Genomic DNA, 15,448 nt, shown 5'->3' with positions numbered 1-15,448 from the left:
GGCACGGCGAACTACCGCCCCCAGCATGCCGCGCGCGGCGCCGCCAGCCCGCCGGGCCCCCGCTCCCCCGCCCGCCGCACCGTGGGGCGGGGGGCGCTCCGAGGCCCGCGGGACGGGACGCTGTGGACGCGATATCCCGGGACAGGGAGGAACGCAACGGGACGGGACGGGACGGCCCGGGGCGGCGGGGCCGGGCCCCGCAGCTGGCGGAGGCGCGGGGGCGGTGCTCCCGGCGGCAGCCGGCACTTCCTGTGACGGCCCATTTCCTGGTCGGATGGGGCCGGCGGGGGGCGGCGGCGGCGGGGTCGGTCCCTGTCCGTGTCCCTGACGGGCTCGGTGGTCGCCGGTGACGCCGCCAGGCAGCGATGCGGGCCCCGGGCGCTGCCGGCAGCCGGCCCCCGCCGTGAGCCGGTGGGGCTGCGCAGGCCGGCCCCGCGGGGCGCATGGAGGCACCCGCCGCGCTCTGCGAGGTACCGGGCAGGGTCGCGCGGTCGGGGCTCGCGGAGCGGCCCGCGGCGGTGACTCGCCAGCCCGTTATCCCCGCTGCTTCCGCAGGTGTGAGTCCCCGCGGGACAGCGCGGCTCGGCCCCGCCGGGCCAGCGGCCCCGGGCCCCGCTCAGCGGCCGCGGCAGAGCCAGGAGGGGTCGGCACCGACACCGGCGTCGCGGCGGCCGCCGCCTCCTGAGACATGAAGAAGTTCTTCGACTCGCGCCGGGAGCAGGGCGGCTCCGGGCCCGGCTCGGGCACCAGCGGCGGCGGCGGCGGCAGCAGCGGCCCGGGCAGCGGCTACATCGGCCGGGTCTTCAGCATCGGCCGGCACCAGGTCACGGTGGACGAGGTGCTGGCGGAAGGTAAGGTCCCGGTGCCGTTCTGAGCGCTGCTTTTGCCTCCCCGAGCTGAAAGGGAGGCCTCGAGCTGTCCCGGGCACCCAGCCTCCTCCCTGACCCCCGGATTCCTGAGTATTTCACCGTCCTTGGCAGAATTGCAGTCCAGTGGTGTCTGTAAGCTGACGTGTCTGATCTTCCCATCTGTAAGTCCAGTGTGGGTTTCCTGGATTTGGTTTTTTTTTTGTTTTTGTTTTTGTTTTTTTTTTTTTAATGCTTCAGAAATTGGAGGAATGTTGTTAGAAGTTGTTTCTCACTTCTTCTAAACTGGGAGTTAAAAAAAACAAAATAAACAAACACCCAAACCAAAATTGTCAAATATTTTGGTGCAGAACAAGGTGCTGTAAATAAAAAAAGTGGTGTCCTTCACTCTTAAACTTTCTTCAGCTGTTACCTCCTTTCCTATCTCAAGCTGAGAGGATTAAAACACTGGAGTAAATTCCTTGTAGCTATGTTATGTACATAGGCTGGCTGTGACCTGGGATGAGGGATTTCTCTGTGTGTGGGATGTCTGCAAGGGGAAGTGGTGATCCCAATTGCCTTTTTTTTTTTTTTTTTTTTTTTTTATAATTTTATTTATTTATTTTGTTTTCCCCAAATAAAACAGACACCTAAAAATGAATCCTAGGGGTTATGGAACTCATGATGTGTGCAGGCCTTGCAGTGCAGCAAGCTGCTGGTGGCATTTGTTTAATTGTAACCAGCCCTGCTGCTTGAACTATCATTTTACATTTCATTTGTTGGGGCTGTAAGGAACCTCCTGCATGGCTCTGCCTGGTAACCTTAGCCTCGACCTTCAGAGAGATGTTGGCCTCTTCAGACCTGCTCCTGGTGCCTCCTGCACAGCATCCTGGGCAGATTTAGTCCAAACAGTGTTTTGTTTTGATGGCGAAGGAGAGGAGAGCTGCTGGGAGAGAGCTGAGTGGGAGGACCTGTGTTGGCTTTTACAGAAAGAGCCCTAAAATGGAAAAGGGACTCTGTGTACGCTGCCTGTGTTCAGATTTGTAAGAATTCACCGCGGTGTACAAGAAAATAGGTCTGTGGCTGTTTTTTTAGACTTGGTTTCTGATGTGTTCTGCTGAGAGGAGAACCAAAACCAGGCTTTTACCTAGCAGCTATAGTGATTTTTTTTCCTTTGAAATTTGCAATACAGGTTTGCCTGGACTGATACTTGCGAGGCCCTTTTGGCCCTGGAAGCTTAGGATCTACATGAGCTAAACTTGAGAAGCTGTCAGTCTCTTTTTAATGCAGGATGGCCTCATCCTGGTAACATGGGAAGGCAGAGGCTTTTTTTGCTGATGAGTAATGTGCTGGCAGGTTCTGCCCCGGGAAGCGAAGCCGTGTGTCACCGGGCTCTCCTGCTGCAGCAGAGGTGGAGGTGGGAGCACGAATTGCCTGAGAGAAGAGCCTCCCTTCTCTGCCTCCCTGTCCTGGGGGGAGCTGCTGCTTGTGGGGGCTTTTCCCTGCATCTCCTGCTTCCTGGGCTGGCTGTGGGATGGAGCACGGCCTGCAGCTCTGGGCTGCTCACAGCAGGCTAGCACACCTGTGAAGCAGGGGCTGTGTTTGTTCTGTGAGGCAGAGGGAGTTCTGGTGAAAGGTGCTGCCCAGGTATCTCCCTCCCAGCGAGACTTTGCTGTGGGCGGTGTGAAATCCTTCTGTGTGCAGAGGGGACACGAGCAAGGCGGTGTGTCGGTTTGCAGCTCGTCACCTTTTGTTGGGAACAGTGACAATGCCATTTCCTCTGTAGGAAAGTTGGGCCAGCTGGGGAGCAGCGTGGGTCAGGAGTGCTGCAGCTCTGCATGCCTGAGTGTGGCTGAGTGTGCTGGTAAACAGCCTTTTCTAAACCCTGACTCAGCTGGAGACCTGGGGAGCTCGTGGGCAGCCCGGTCCCCACGCTCCTGACGTCTGAAACCTCGGCTGGAAAACCTCTCTGTATCTGCAGTGGTTCCAGCAGTGCTGAAGAGGCAACTCCTGGCTATTTCTGCTAAAAGGAAAAGTCCCCTGGGAAGCACTTTGTAGGAGGAGTATCCTGTCTGGGAAGGAAGGACCTGTCATCCCCGTTGCTTTAGGAGGGAGGGGGGAGGCCTGTGTTTAGGTGCAGCCTGTGAAACATGAAAAAAAAAAAGAGATGTAAAAGTGGCTTAAAGAGAGAACTGATGCAGTGATGAATGGTGCGGAGGAGACTTGAGTTGAACCAGAAGTTTTGGAATTGAAACATTGTGATTTGCTCTCAGAGCTGTGCCTGGTCACCCTGAATTCTGCTGAGCAACCCTGCTGGTGAGGAGTGTGCCCTGGCTGCAGCACTGCCTGTGCCAAGTGGCAAATGGCTCCAAATACCTCTGGGCTCTTGTGTGGATCTCCCAAATTACCTGTTCTGGTTAGGAGCACCCCTCACCCCTAAAAATAGTTCTGTCTGGATGCTTGCCTGCCTTGGCAGGGAGGAACATCCTTTCCTTTTTAGAAGGAAGTAGATGGGAATAATGTAGAAGGAATTTGAGGGGTTGGTTGTGGCGTCAGGATACGGTGAATCAGTGGGTTTTTTACAGTGTGTTGCAATAGGTTGTACCTAGTTGGGTCTTTGTAACTCTCCTGCTCTAATCTATATAATAGCACAAATAAGCTCTTGAAAAATTCCCCTCAGAGTTTGCAGAAGGATTATCTGTGGTGGGAGGGCAGTGCTGTTGGTCCTGGGGGTCTGCAGGGTCAGATTTGAAGTCACACAGTGCCCCAGTATGGGTTTAGGGGCATTGTGGCTGGTTTTGGGGTGAGTGGTGTTTCACAGAGCTGAATGCAATCCCCAGGAGCTCTTGCAGTGTGGGGCTGAGTCAGGCTGCTGTCTTGCTGTTTTCTTTCTGAAAATAAACCAAAACTGCGTTGTACCAAATCAGATCCTGCTCTTTGTTTCTGCCTGTGTGTAGGGGGAAGACCCTACACAAACAAAATAAACACAAACCCTACACAAACAACAAAACCTCACCCCAGAGCCCCATGCTGGAGCTCTTGGGAGTTTGGTGTCCCTCTGATAGAGAACAAAACAGCAGAAACATTGAGAAGGATGTTGCCATAAATGAGGGATTTGCTAAGGAGTTTGGGAGAGGTGTGTGGCAAAGTACCACAAGGCACGGGTACTCCTCCGAGCTAAAACAGGTTGGAGATTGCCCCAGTGTCCCATTTCTGAGGGCCGCTGTGCTTTGTGTGACTCTGTACTCCCAGTGTTGTCAGAGAGTGCTGAGCTGACCCGAGGTGTGTAAACATTGATGGGGCACGTGCTTGAACAGGGTTTTGTCTTGCTCTGCTTCTAGCAGAAAGTACAGGCTGTGTTCCTGCAGGTCTGTGAAAAGCTACTTTTAAAATGAGTTGTACTTTTTTGAAAGTCTTTTCCCCTTCAAGTGTGTAAGTAAGGGATTCAGGTTTAATGATTGTTGGCTGTCTCACTTAAGTTTTTCTGGTATGTGCCTGTGTGCTGTAGCTAGTGTTGATTTGAAAGCATTTAATGGTTGGTATTACAAACCAGTGCAAAGTCACAAAATCATCTTACATTTGCCAGCTGTATTTTTCCTCTGTTTTGAAAAGAGGGACACTGTGGGCTTCATCCTGAATTTCCTTAGCAGACCTGCAGGCCAGTGCATGTGGGGAGCAGCTGGGGGAGGCTGTGAATGCCCAGCCTGGTGGGGTGGGGTGCCCTGAGCTGCCCAGGGCTGTGGCTGGCCTGAGTGCAGAGGGTTTCTGCTGACCCCTGCCCTGCTCACCCTTGGCACCTCCCTTCCCTGCAGCACCAGAACCTGAAGTCACTGAAAACACACGTGAGCTTCTTCTGAAATAATTTCACTTTAAAGCAAACCCCATCTGAGGCACATTTTGCAGATTTATGTGATCCTCAACTCAATTCCAGTGTGGCTGGGTTCAATACACTGCTTTGAAGTGTATTTTGCGAGTTACTGCTTTCTAGTTTCAGCCAAGGGCCAGCTGCTAATCAGCTGACCAGTGACATTTGGATTAGGAATTAAACTGTTTCTCCTCTTGGAGTGGAACATGTGATTTTTTTCTTTTTATTTTTTCCCTGTTTCTTGTGAGGCAGAACATGTATGTACTCTGCACTCTGCTCTGCCAGGTAGGATGTTTAATTCTGTGTTCTAGCAGTCTGTTTTTCTGAGAGTAGAAGCCAGGGGAACTTGTGAAGAATCTCAGGGGAGTTATTTGGTAAATGCTGAGGTATCCCAAGTGTTTTGGTGCTTTTAGCGGCACAGCTTTTGCTGGGACAGTGTGTGCTGTGTCCTGAGATGTAATTAGGGAGGAAAAGCAGGTGTTAGTGGATTTAAGTGTGTAAGAAGTTGTGTGGGCCAGAGACTGGCCTGGCCTGGCTTGTGGGCTTTGTGCAGCCTGTCACAGAAAGGGTCTGGGGTGTACCCGGGGGGCTGGTTCCTTATGGAACAGCTGTGGCAGCTAAAAGCTGGTTTAAAGGCAGTGTTAGCCCAGCACAGTCAGCATCCCAGGAAGGAACCTTCCATGTGATACCAGGAGAGTTTCTGTTTCAAGCAGTCCTGCTGTGAAGTTGTCAGCTAGTATGTGAAAGCTCAGTTTTGGGATTCTGGCTGGGGGTAATACATGGTTTAACTCTCCAGCTGGGGTCTTGCAGAAGTGTTCTAGTAGTTTTAAAGGACAGGTTGCTAACCTCTGGTTGCACGTGCATAATGTTTTTATTGTGGTGTGGGCCTTCTCCCCTTTGTGCAGGAGCTTGTCAGCAGCTTGAGGAGAGCAGGTGGGAAGTTATAAATGTGCTGAAGACAGGCTGGAATCCACTCTGGATTTAGCACTTCCTGCCTTCCAAGCTCACCCACCTGCATTAATCATGGCTAATAAGGGGTCAGGACTGGCTAGGTGCTGCACACTTGTGTTGGGACTGGGAGCTGCTTCCCTTGAAGGTGACTTTTTTTCAGAGTAAATGTTCTGGGCAGGATGTGGCTGTGCCCATTGGGAAGGCAGCGTGCCAGCTGCAGGGCTTGGTGCTGCTTCTCTGGAAAGTCACAACCAATTTGCCTTCTCTTGTGCTGGGTGTTTACTTGTGTGCTACGTGTGGAAGGAGACAGGAAGTCTCTGAGGAGAACATGCCATAAGCAAAATTGGTTTATGGAGGAGTTATCTCCTGATGACAAGGGTAGCTGAGTAAGTTTCCCAGGAAGGGGGTGCTGGCTTCCTTGGATGGGGGAAGCACAGGATGTCCTTGTGGTGGTATCATGCTGGAAACAAACCTCCTTGGATCAGATACTGGCTGCTGTACTTCTTGAGAGTAGGAACAATTCTGACAGTGATTTACAAGCACAAGGAAAAGATTTGGAAAGACTTAAGTGAAGCACTGCAAGGTAATTCTCATTTGTGGCTTTTTGTCATTATGGAAACTTTCTTCTTTTGTAGGAGGTCCAGGAATTGCCACTAAATGAAATGAAGGTTATTGTTAGCTGCCCTCAGTGTGATGCAGCAGAGTGAAACAGAGGGGAGCTGCTGCAGCTCCTCTGATGTGAGGAGCTCTCACTACCCAGAGTACCTGAGCCCTGGCACAGCCTGTCAGTGTGTCCTTCCACCCCTTTTAGGGCTGCTGGGAACTCAGACAGGGAGGTGAAGCAATGCAGAGCATGTGTGGCCAAGTCAGGAATTGATCTCTGGCCTTCCAGATTGGGTGCTTTAATTGCAGTCTGTGTTTCCTCTCAAGTGCTGCCTTGCTGCGATTTCAGCTCTTGGCACACGTGTGATTTGGGTGTAAATTCATGCTTGCTCTGTGGCAGAACCCCTGCTGACACCAGGACCCTGGGCCATGTGTTGCAGGATTGGATTAAAGACATTTTTGGAACGAGATGCTCATAGCATCTGGTTTGCTTCATGATTTTGCAGAAAGAAATTACGTACCAGTGACGGGTGATCTCATAGATTAAAAATAAAAAAAGCCATCAGCAGCTGAGTTCCCTGAGCAGGGATTTGCGTGTGCATCCCCTCACAGCTGAGCTGGAAGCTGGCTGGTGCTGTGAGGAGGGCAGGTAGAGCTGATCTTCATTCACTGTTAGTCACACACCAGTTTCCCTTCCCATAGGCCTGTGGTAGGGGGCCCCAGAATGCGCCTGTGTGACCTTACAAAGCAATCTGGCAAGCTGTTCTCGAGGGTGTGAGAGCAAAATGCACGATCTTCCAAGGCTCTAATTGCACAGCTGTTGTTCAGATATCATCTTAGCTTGTCCCTCCTTCTGTAAGCGAAATGATGGTTGCAGGGCTGATGTGTGCTTTTGCTGCACAAATGGCAGCAGTGGAATAAACTCAAGCTTGTCTCAAAGGTGTGCAGAATGCTCCATGAGGACATGATGTGCCTGGTTCCTGTGGCTGCCACTGAACATCGGTCTCTCTTCAAGGCACCAGAGCAAGCAGGAGGGGCCCTTGGTTTGGTGTGTTATATATGTTTCTGTGATCACTATCCCAGGTTGTGTAGGGGTGCTATTCAGACATTTATGAGAGTGATGCACAATGTGGACTTCCAAAGTGGTTTGAAATTCTTAAAAGGAGCACAAGAAGTCAGTGCTGATGTGAAAAGCACAGAAATGGAGACCTTCCGCCTCATGTGCCTTGTCTGCATGACCTACCTGCTAATTCAGTGTTACTTCAGTTACCTGTTGTGACCCTTTGAAGGATTAATGGCTTCTGCCTTGGGAAGTGCTTCAGCCATAAAGACCTCTCTGGCACTGAGCTGCTGCCTGGGAGGAGGGAGCTGGATCGATGGGAAGTCCTCCCTTATGGCTGCAGTGTGGCCACACGAAGGTTGTTTGTGGCTGCTGCTGGCCCAGGGCTCTGCTCTAATGACTCTCTTCATGACCTTTGGCAAGAAGTCTGTAATACCAGGGGTATGCAGATGGCTGGTGTCATGAGCAATACCCTGAGATTCCTAAAGAAAACACTCTGGAAGGATCTGTGACGGCGCCTGTGTGTGTGCAGGGACTCAAGTGCTGCCACACTTGCCTTTTCAGCCAGCTGATGTGATCCTGCTGGTTCTTGTGTTTGTGGCTTTTATTGGTTATGTTTGTAAGGAAACAAAGAAATGCGTCGCAGAGCCCTGATGTGTGGGGTGGCAAGGGCTGGAGGAGGGACAGTGGGCAGAGGGCAGTACAGGCAGGTCACACTGTCCTGTCATCCTTGGGCACATGTTTCTGGGAAGTAAAAATCTGCTGGATGTCAGAGCCCTTCTTTCAGCCTTTACCTGTTGCTTCTGAGTCAGGAGATGCACTTTTGGGTATGTGAGCCTGAGTTTGCCCTTCTGTTTCTGTGCTGCTTTAGCAGCTGCAGTTTGAACTGCTGAGCTGATGTGCAGGACACAAAGGCTCTGTGTGTGAGGTGTCACACGACCTGTGCTTCTGTGCCCGTCCCCTCTCTGCGGAGCACACAAACAGATGGTGGCAGGGAGGCTCATCAAATGATTTCACAAATGAGAAGCTGAAGCCCATGAAGATGAAGCCGCTTGATAAGGGCTGTGTAGGACAGCAGGGACAGTCTTGTATTAAATGCAAATATAACTCCTTGCCTGGTGTTTTAATCACAGGGTCATTAATATTCATGTCACCATAGTACCCAGGAACTTTTATCATGGACCAAGGCCTGTGTCACATAATGCAAGTGCAGAACAAAGCCTGTCCCTGCTCCTTGGAGATTCCTGGCCCTTCCCTTGGCACCAGAACACACTCTGTGCTGCTGCCTTAGGAGGCCTGTTCAGAGAGAGGCTGTGAGGTGCAAGCAGCTGTGCTGGTACAGCTCATCATGGTGTGAGAGTTGACACACAGGGTCTTCTGGAGCTCTGGTATTATTCATAGACCATGGAAACACACAAACTCAGCCTTGCTCACCCAGCTTTCAGCAGCACATGTGACAGGATTAAATGTATTGGACTTTTTAAAAAATTGAAATTATGCTATTTTTGAAGGGGGACAGGTGGTTGTTTTCTACCTTTTGCTTTTGTTTTAAACATAACAAGGCCTTACCTTTGAAAGGCTGTACCTTTGAAAGTTTTTCTGCAGCTGATGGATTTAGTAATATATTTATTATTTAAGTTGAGATATAAATAAGTAAAGCAACTATTTAAGTTCATTTGAACTGATGAATTCAACCCCCAATGGTTACAGGCTTGGTGAGTAACAGTGACAAGACTGCAGGTTCTGGACCCCAGCTACTTTTCCTGTTCCTAGACATCTGATAAATGAACAGACATAGAGTTCATACCTCCCCTCTTCACCTGTGCATGTGTGGAAAACTCAAAGCCCTGTTTCATGTAGAGCTGATATTTTTTCCCATTAAGTGCTGAATCATGAATACTTTGTGCTCCTGGCTGTACCTGGGAGTTTAAATTCCCCAAGACCTGCCTGGTGGGACAGTGGATACCTGTCTCCATGCTTGGCATGTACTCAGGAGTTGAAAAGGTCATTGCTGTCTTCAGGGGTGGATTAGCAAATGCCCTCCAGAGGAATGGGATGTGCTTAAGTTGTGTTTTCCTCTTACTCAGGGAGGTGGCACTTCAGTGGCCCAGGGGTACTTGTAACCTGTAGCTACACAGGTACCCATAACCTGCAGTTATCTGGCATTCCTGGAAAGGTGAACTGCATTCCTGGGTTTAAGAGAGGAAGCTGGCTGGAGAGAAGCCTCCATGCACTGCTGTGGATCTCTGGCAGGGTGCTGATGGCCGTGAGCTCGGGCTCCTCTGGAATGTGTGGAGTTGTGCTTGTGCTTCTCCTGCTGCCGTGCTCAGGAGCGTGTCTGGGTGCTGCCCTAGGAACCTGAATTCCCAAAGGCAATCACAATTCCTAAATGCCTGACTTTTCTGTTGTCCTGAGCTGCCTTGGGATCCTTGCATGAGTGCTTCCCAAATGGAGTGTGCTGTTACCGTGACCTCTCCACGGCCTGCTCTGCCTGGCCCTTGCAAGCCAGCCCGGTTAGTCCAGCCCTGGCCTTCATGCTGCTTTCTCCCTCCTCTACACCTCCAGCTGCAACCTGCTCTCTGCTCCACTCGTTTTGCTTTTGCTCTCGTCTCCTGCTGAGTGATTCACGGCTGCCTTGCCTTTCCAGGGAAGCTCTTCAGCTGCCTGCAGTCGCTGCAGCTTCTTGCTGGCTTTGCAGTTCCAGCCGTGTTCGCTCAGAGCCCGTCATGCTCCGCAGCATGTTGATGCCAGTGCTAATTTCACTTGGAGATGAACAAGGGCTCAGATGCTATTAGCAGCTGCTGGGAATAATAGCAGCTGAAATATGCTTTTTAAAGGGCTGACTGATAACTAAACAAATGATTCTTGTAAATTTTTTTTAAGCCACGAGTTATTCATGACCCATTAATTTTTTTTTTTTTTTTGGGCTTACAGTGGAAGTTCAAGGACTAAAATTGTTACAATAGAGAGGGACTGAGTCTGCCTTGCCAAGTAATCTATTTGGAGGCAGCGTGTCTTGCTGCATAGCAATAAAACACTGTTCTATCAGCTTTGGTTTTGCAAGTCTGCCCGTCAGGGAGTAATGGAGCGGATGCACAGGGCTGTGCAGCGGAGCACATGCCCAGCAGATCTCCCCACGTGAACACCTCAGCGTGCTTCCTGCTGTGACAGGCAGCACGGTGCCATCGCCTCCAGTGAGCTGCTGCTTGTTAGGAACTTGCTGTCACAAACACTGCAAATACTGGGAGACTTTAATAGCCCTGAGCTGGGGTGTCTGGGCTGCTCTCGGAGTGCCAGGCTGCTGCTGCCCTTGGACTGGAGCTTCTGACAAGAGTGTGGGTTTAATGCACTGCCTGGATCTTGCCCGGTGATTATTTTAGGCTTCTAAAATGCTGTTGCATGGCAGAGATTAATTTCCTTTCCCCTCCTTTCTCTGCTGTGTTGTGATTTACAGCTTCCTGTTTTGTTCTCCTCAGTGGAGCTGCCTGGGAGTTGCAGGATTGTGTGGGGAGTGAGGTGTCTCCTAGAGGTCTGTAATGAGATGGGGTCCTGAAACACACAAAGAAATGAAGCTGAATGGTTTTAAATCGGCTCTATCAAAATAAATCCCCAGGGAAATGACAAGAGGCAGTTATGCTTTTCCCATGTTGTCCATGCAGTGAAAATGCCTCTAACTGTAATTATTTTGTGTCTGTTTGCCAATGTGAGCATCATAGCTGATAGACTGAATGTTCACTCCTAAAACTGCCACAATCCCTAAACAACCAGTCTTGCTCTTCTAAAATCAGGAGAGGCAAAGGCTGTGCTGGTGTTGTATGTTGGATGAGGTTCCTGGCTGTATTATTTTGCACAGTTCAGGCACTCCTGGCTGGGGCTGCCACACCAACATTAACCATGGTGACATCCTGCCTGTTTAAGAGGAGAGGGTGGAGCTTTGTAAATCTAAATCTGTCCTGTCATGGCCTAGATATTGCAGCAGTGACATTAAGCAAGGGCCCTATAATTATGTTGGTAATATTGGATAATCACATTAGGATTCTCAGCTGTGGTAAATCTGAGTAGGGCTGACTATGGCCCTGCTTTCCCCTGGCTGAGAGGCTGACCCACAAACTCTGTGTAAGCTTAAGCCTTTGTTTTACCTGGGGAGAAGTCCTTTGCTCAGGTGTGCTGGATGTTCTGTTAAAGTTTTCCTGCTGGTATTTAAAGCCTTAAGCTTAAGCAGTGCTGGAGCTGGGAGTGAGAAGGGTTTGAGATAAGCAGGGCTTTGCCTGGGCTGTTCTGCTCTCTTGGGAGCAGACCTTTGCCCTGATGATGGGTGCTGGCTCTGGTGGACTCTGGGGCTATCTTTGGAGCTGGTTGTTTCGGTTTTTTTCCCTTTTTCTTCCCGCCTCTCACTGAGTCCCAGTTGCATTTTGTGTGGGCAGGTGCTGGGCTCTCCGTGCCTGGAGAGCTCTCTCAGCCTGAGGGATTTCAGCTGGCCAGCCTGGAGGCTCCTCTGCTTGCTGCTTCCACGTGGAAACTGCTGCTTATGTGAGATGGACTTTGTGCAGGTCAAATTCTTCCCAGCTCGAATGTGAGCTGTGTGGAGAATTTCTGGCTGCTTGAAATGGTAATTGCTGGAAGAACAGTGCCTAACTTTGGGAGCTGTAGGGCTGACATGTATTTCCCTGCTATGGACAGTGAAGCAGTGAGTTGTAACCTGTCCTGCTCAGAGCTGCTGCTGTTGTGAATATGGACTGGGTGAGCACAGAATCCACCTCAGTTTCCCAGCACGGCTTTCCTCTGGCAGTAGGATGAAACCTGGGAAGCCCCAGCAGAAAACAAGCTGAGCACATTGCTCTGCAGGGAGGGAAGGGGAGCTGGTGATTTGCCCAGCAAAGCTTGAATAATCTTCAAGAGTTTGTCCTGTGCCACAGGGATTCTGTCCTTGGCTGGCTTGACACACAACCTGTGTCTGTGTGCCTTGTGTTTCTTCAACTGAATCACTAGAAGCACTCACAAAATAGCTGCATTTCCTGTATGTTCACTTTAGCTCTGAGCTTTCCTGGCTTTTTACATTTAGAACTGTTACAATCTTCTTTAGAGTATGTTCACTATTAAATTCCTGATCTTGTTGCAAAAATACTTTCTTAGCTAATTTTCCATCTGGGCAGATGCAGGATTCAGCTGATTCTCCTGATACTGTGCACGTTTCAGGTCTCCTGTCATGAAATACTAGATGTCCTCTGTGCTTTATCTAGGTGCTATCTACTTTCCCTGCAGTTCTGGAGCTCTGATTGCCTCCTCCAGCCAATTAAAATGGGCAGAACCAGGCTGGAATTTGAGTTACTGTGACCATTGCTCCTTCCACAGACAAAACTCTTTCAGCTGGAGTTAGTGGTGTGCCCTTTCTCTTTTGCCCTCAAGATAAAACTTAAATGTTCAGACTATTTAATTGGCGGTTGATGTTTCAAGATCTGATTTGATAAATTTCCCAGAGCAGCTCTATCTCCACTGCAGGATGAAACCTTTTAAAGTGCTGCTTAGGGACAGTGGAATCGGCCCAGAGGAGCAGACGAAGCCACAGCTGGAAGCTCAGTGAACCACCCAGATTTTTGTTTGGGTTTAGTGTGCTTAACTCCCTGTTCAGGTGAGTATGGTGAGGTCAGGCACTGAGAGCTCCTTGAAATACTGCTCTGGGAGGTGCTGGGACGGGCTTTAAATCAAAGCAGTCCCTTCAACTTGGCACTGTTATGCCTACATAAGTCAAGGGACTTATACAACAAAAACCAGCTAAGTGAAGCTTGTTATTTCCTTTGAGGTAGAAAATCTGGGCTGAGAGAGGCCCTGTTTAATTTAGTGTTATTATCTGCTCTTCTCAGCTGGGGAGGCTGTTGGCAGGGCATGAGGGTTTGTTTTGTTCTTGTTCAGAACTGGACTCTGGTTTATAACACACATGTACACAAACACATGCACTGTTTACAGACATTTGGGTGTAGTAAGACCAGGAGATCCACATTCAGCCCCCCCTGGAGCAGAGCCTGCTGCTGTTGTTTGTGTGTGTGGTGTGTCCTGAGTGTCCCCCCTGTCCCCACTGCCACCTTCAGACAGTTGTGCAGGTGCCCCTTACACCTGTGGATGTGTGTGAGCCTGTGGCTGAGCACACCCTGTCAGTGCTTTGGGCTTCAGCGTGCTGACTGTTGGCCCAGTTTGGCCCAGGTGCAGAAAATCCTGGGTTTTTAGGCTGGTTATGGGGAACCAACACTGGTTTTGTCCATGTACTCTTGAGAGGTGATGCAAGCCTGTGCCTTGGGACAGACTGTGTGTTTTCTGTGCCTGCAGCTTGAGGGTGAATAATCTTCACTGATATGGCTATAAAATGGCATGTAAATACCCTGCTGTAACCAGAGGATTATGGAATTGGGTGGGAGAATGAGTCACAGGCACTAATTAAATCCCAAACCCCAAGTGTCGTGTCTCTCCAACATGTAGTACTAAAACAACAAAATGCAAACACAAAGGAGAACATTAGTACAACCACCACTGCTTTGAGTCCCTCTAGCCTTCTTGTGCTGGATCATCTGGAAAAGACTGGATAGCATCCAACCAGGAGGCTGTGGAGAAAAGATGGGTTATAGCTACACTGCTCTGTGGGGGAAGAACTTGGGGTTGAAATCCAGTGGAGATCTTGGTGAGAGATCCTGGTGGTGACAGGGTGACAGCACCCAGGAATAAATTGCTACAGAGCAGGTGGGGAGTGTGAGTAGAGTGGTGAAAGAGCAGCTTAGAAGAGGTGCTGGGAGGGACTGTGGGCAGGGTCAGTCCTGCCAGGAGAGGCTGGGTTGGGTGAAATCCTTTGTGGTACCTGGTAGTGCTGGGAAACCTCTAAAAATGTTCTTCCTGTTGGAAACATGTTCTGCCATAGCCAAGGTGTCAGGAGAAGGTGAACCTTCAGTCCCATCCTGTTGGGATGACCCGTTGCTGTCTCTTACAGGAGGTGCTGTGGTCTGAGGGGTCAGCTCTGGGCTGGGACCATCTGAAGGTGCAGGTTTTGCTTTCTGGAGCCAGGCTGCAGAGCTGCTGTGTGAGAGGAGGTCTCAGGGAGGTTGAGCTGGGTGAGCAGGGCCTGCAGCTCACCCTGCTGCTCTCAGTGGTGTTGGCAAACTGACCCAAACATTCTCTGGTCAAGTTGTAAGCTTTTTGCCCTTTTCTGTTAATCATAGGTTTTCTCACCCCAATAACATCCATTTTAACAGCATGCTTGAAGAACAGAGAAATTACTTGCAAATTGCTTGTGTTTCTGACTGTCTCCATCCAAAGGAAGGGGGAGCAGAGATAATGTTCCAGGTTGAACTCAGTAAATCATGGGTTGTACCAGTGTTGTCTTCACTTCCTTTGGTATTTTCATCATCTTGGATATTACAGCCCTAATGCAAAGTCTGCCTCATTACTGTGCCTTCTGAATTATGCCCTAAATGACTTTCAAAACAAAATGAGACAGTTGTATTTTTCTGTAAGGATGTTAATGCTGACACACTGTGACTTTAAAGGTGTTGCAGATGCTTCATAAAGCAGAAAAAGCAATGTGCACTGATCCTGTTCATTCCAACCCCTCGTTATGTATCACAGTAGAGCACTTCACAGTGCTGCCTCTGGTTTGTGGGCACATTTAGTAATAACGAGGAATAATGCTGGAACAGAAAGCTTAATTTGGAGTGAAATACCCTGTCCTGGAAACAAAGAGCTCAGAAGTGGCATAAAAACGGGGAAAATGCAATTTGAAATGGTGTGTTTTCAGCAGGTATGTGCAGCAATACCCTCCTGCTGGGCAATGGAAGAGTGGAATAAAGGCAACAGAAAGAATACATTGCTGCAGATTAATAGCCTCAAAAATAGCACTGTAATCCTAATGCAAATCATGGGGAGCTATTATTGAGAAAAAAGCCCATATTAAAATACACCAGCAAATATTTACTTGTGGGGAGGGTCACAGCAGATGGTGGCACGAGCAGGATCAGTAGGACTGCTTTCCTTGGCTGGGTTTGTGGGACAGTGTGGTGCTTTTTACAGGAGCTGCTGGGGAGTCTCCTCCAGACTCCTGGTGGGGTCCCAGTGGCACTTCCAGCAGTCACAGGAAGGTGTTTT

At 49.9% G+C, this 15,448-nt stretch overlaps 1 protein-coding gene across 3 annotated transcripts in view; it reads left to right on the top strand.

Moving 5' to 3' along the window:
• The first annotated feature begins 673 nt into the window (after nt 1-673).
• Nucleotides 674-15,448, top strand: part of AAK1 (AP2 associated kinase 1) — a 56,795-nt gene continuing 42,020 nt past the window's right edge. For all 3 annotated transcript variants that reach the window (XM_077789230.1, XM_077789229.1, XM_031506733.2), the window contains exon 1: nt 674-851. In XM_077789230.1, coding sequence (XP_077645356.1) covers nt 689-851 — 163 coding nt within the window. In that variant the 5' untranslated portion in view covers nt 674-688. The remainder of the gene's footprint in view (nt 852-15,448) is intronic.

This window comes from Lonchura striata, chromosome 32 (genome assembly GCF_046129695.1).
Source record: "Lonchura striata isolate bLonStr1 chromosome 32, bLonStr1.mat, whole genome shotgun sequence".
In the NCBI taxonomy this organism is placed as follows: Eukaryota; Metazoa; Chordata; class Aves; order Passeriformes; family Estrildidae; genus Lonchura; species Lonchura striata.
Note: the sequence above shows the minus strand (reverse complement) of the source record. Positions and strands in the feature narration are given on the sequence as shown.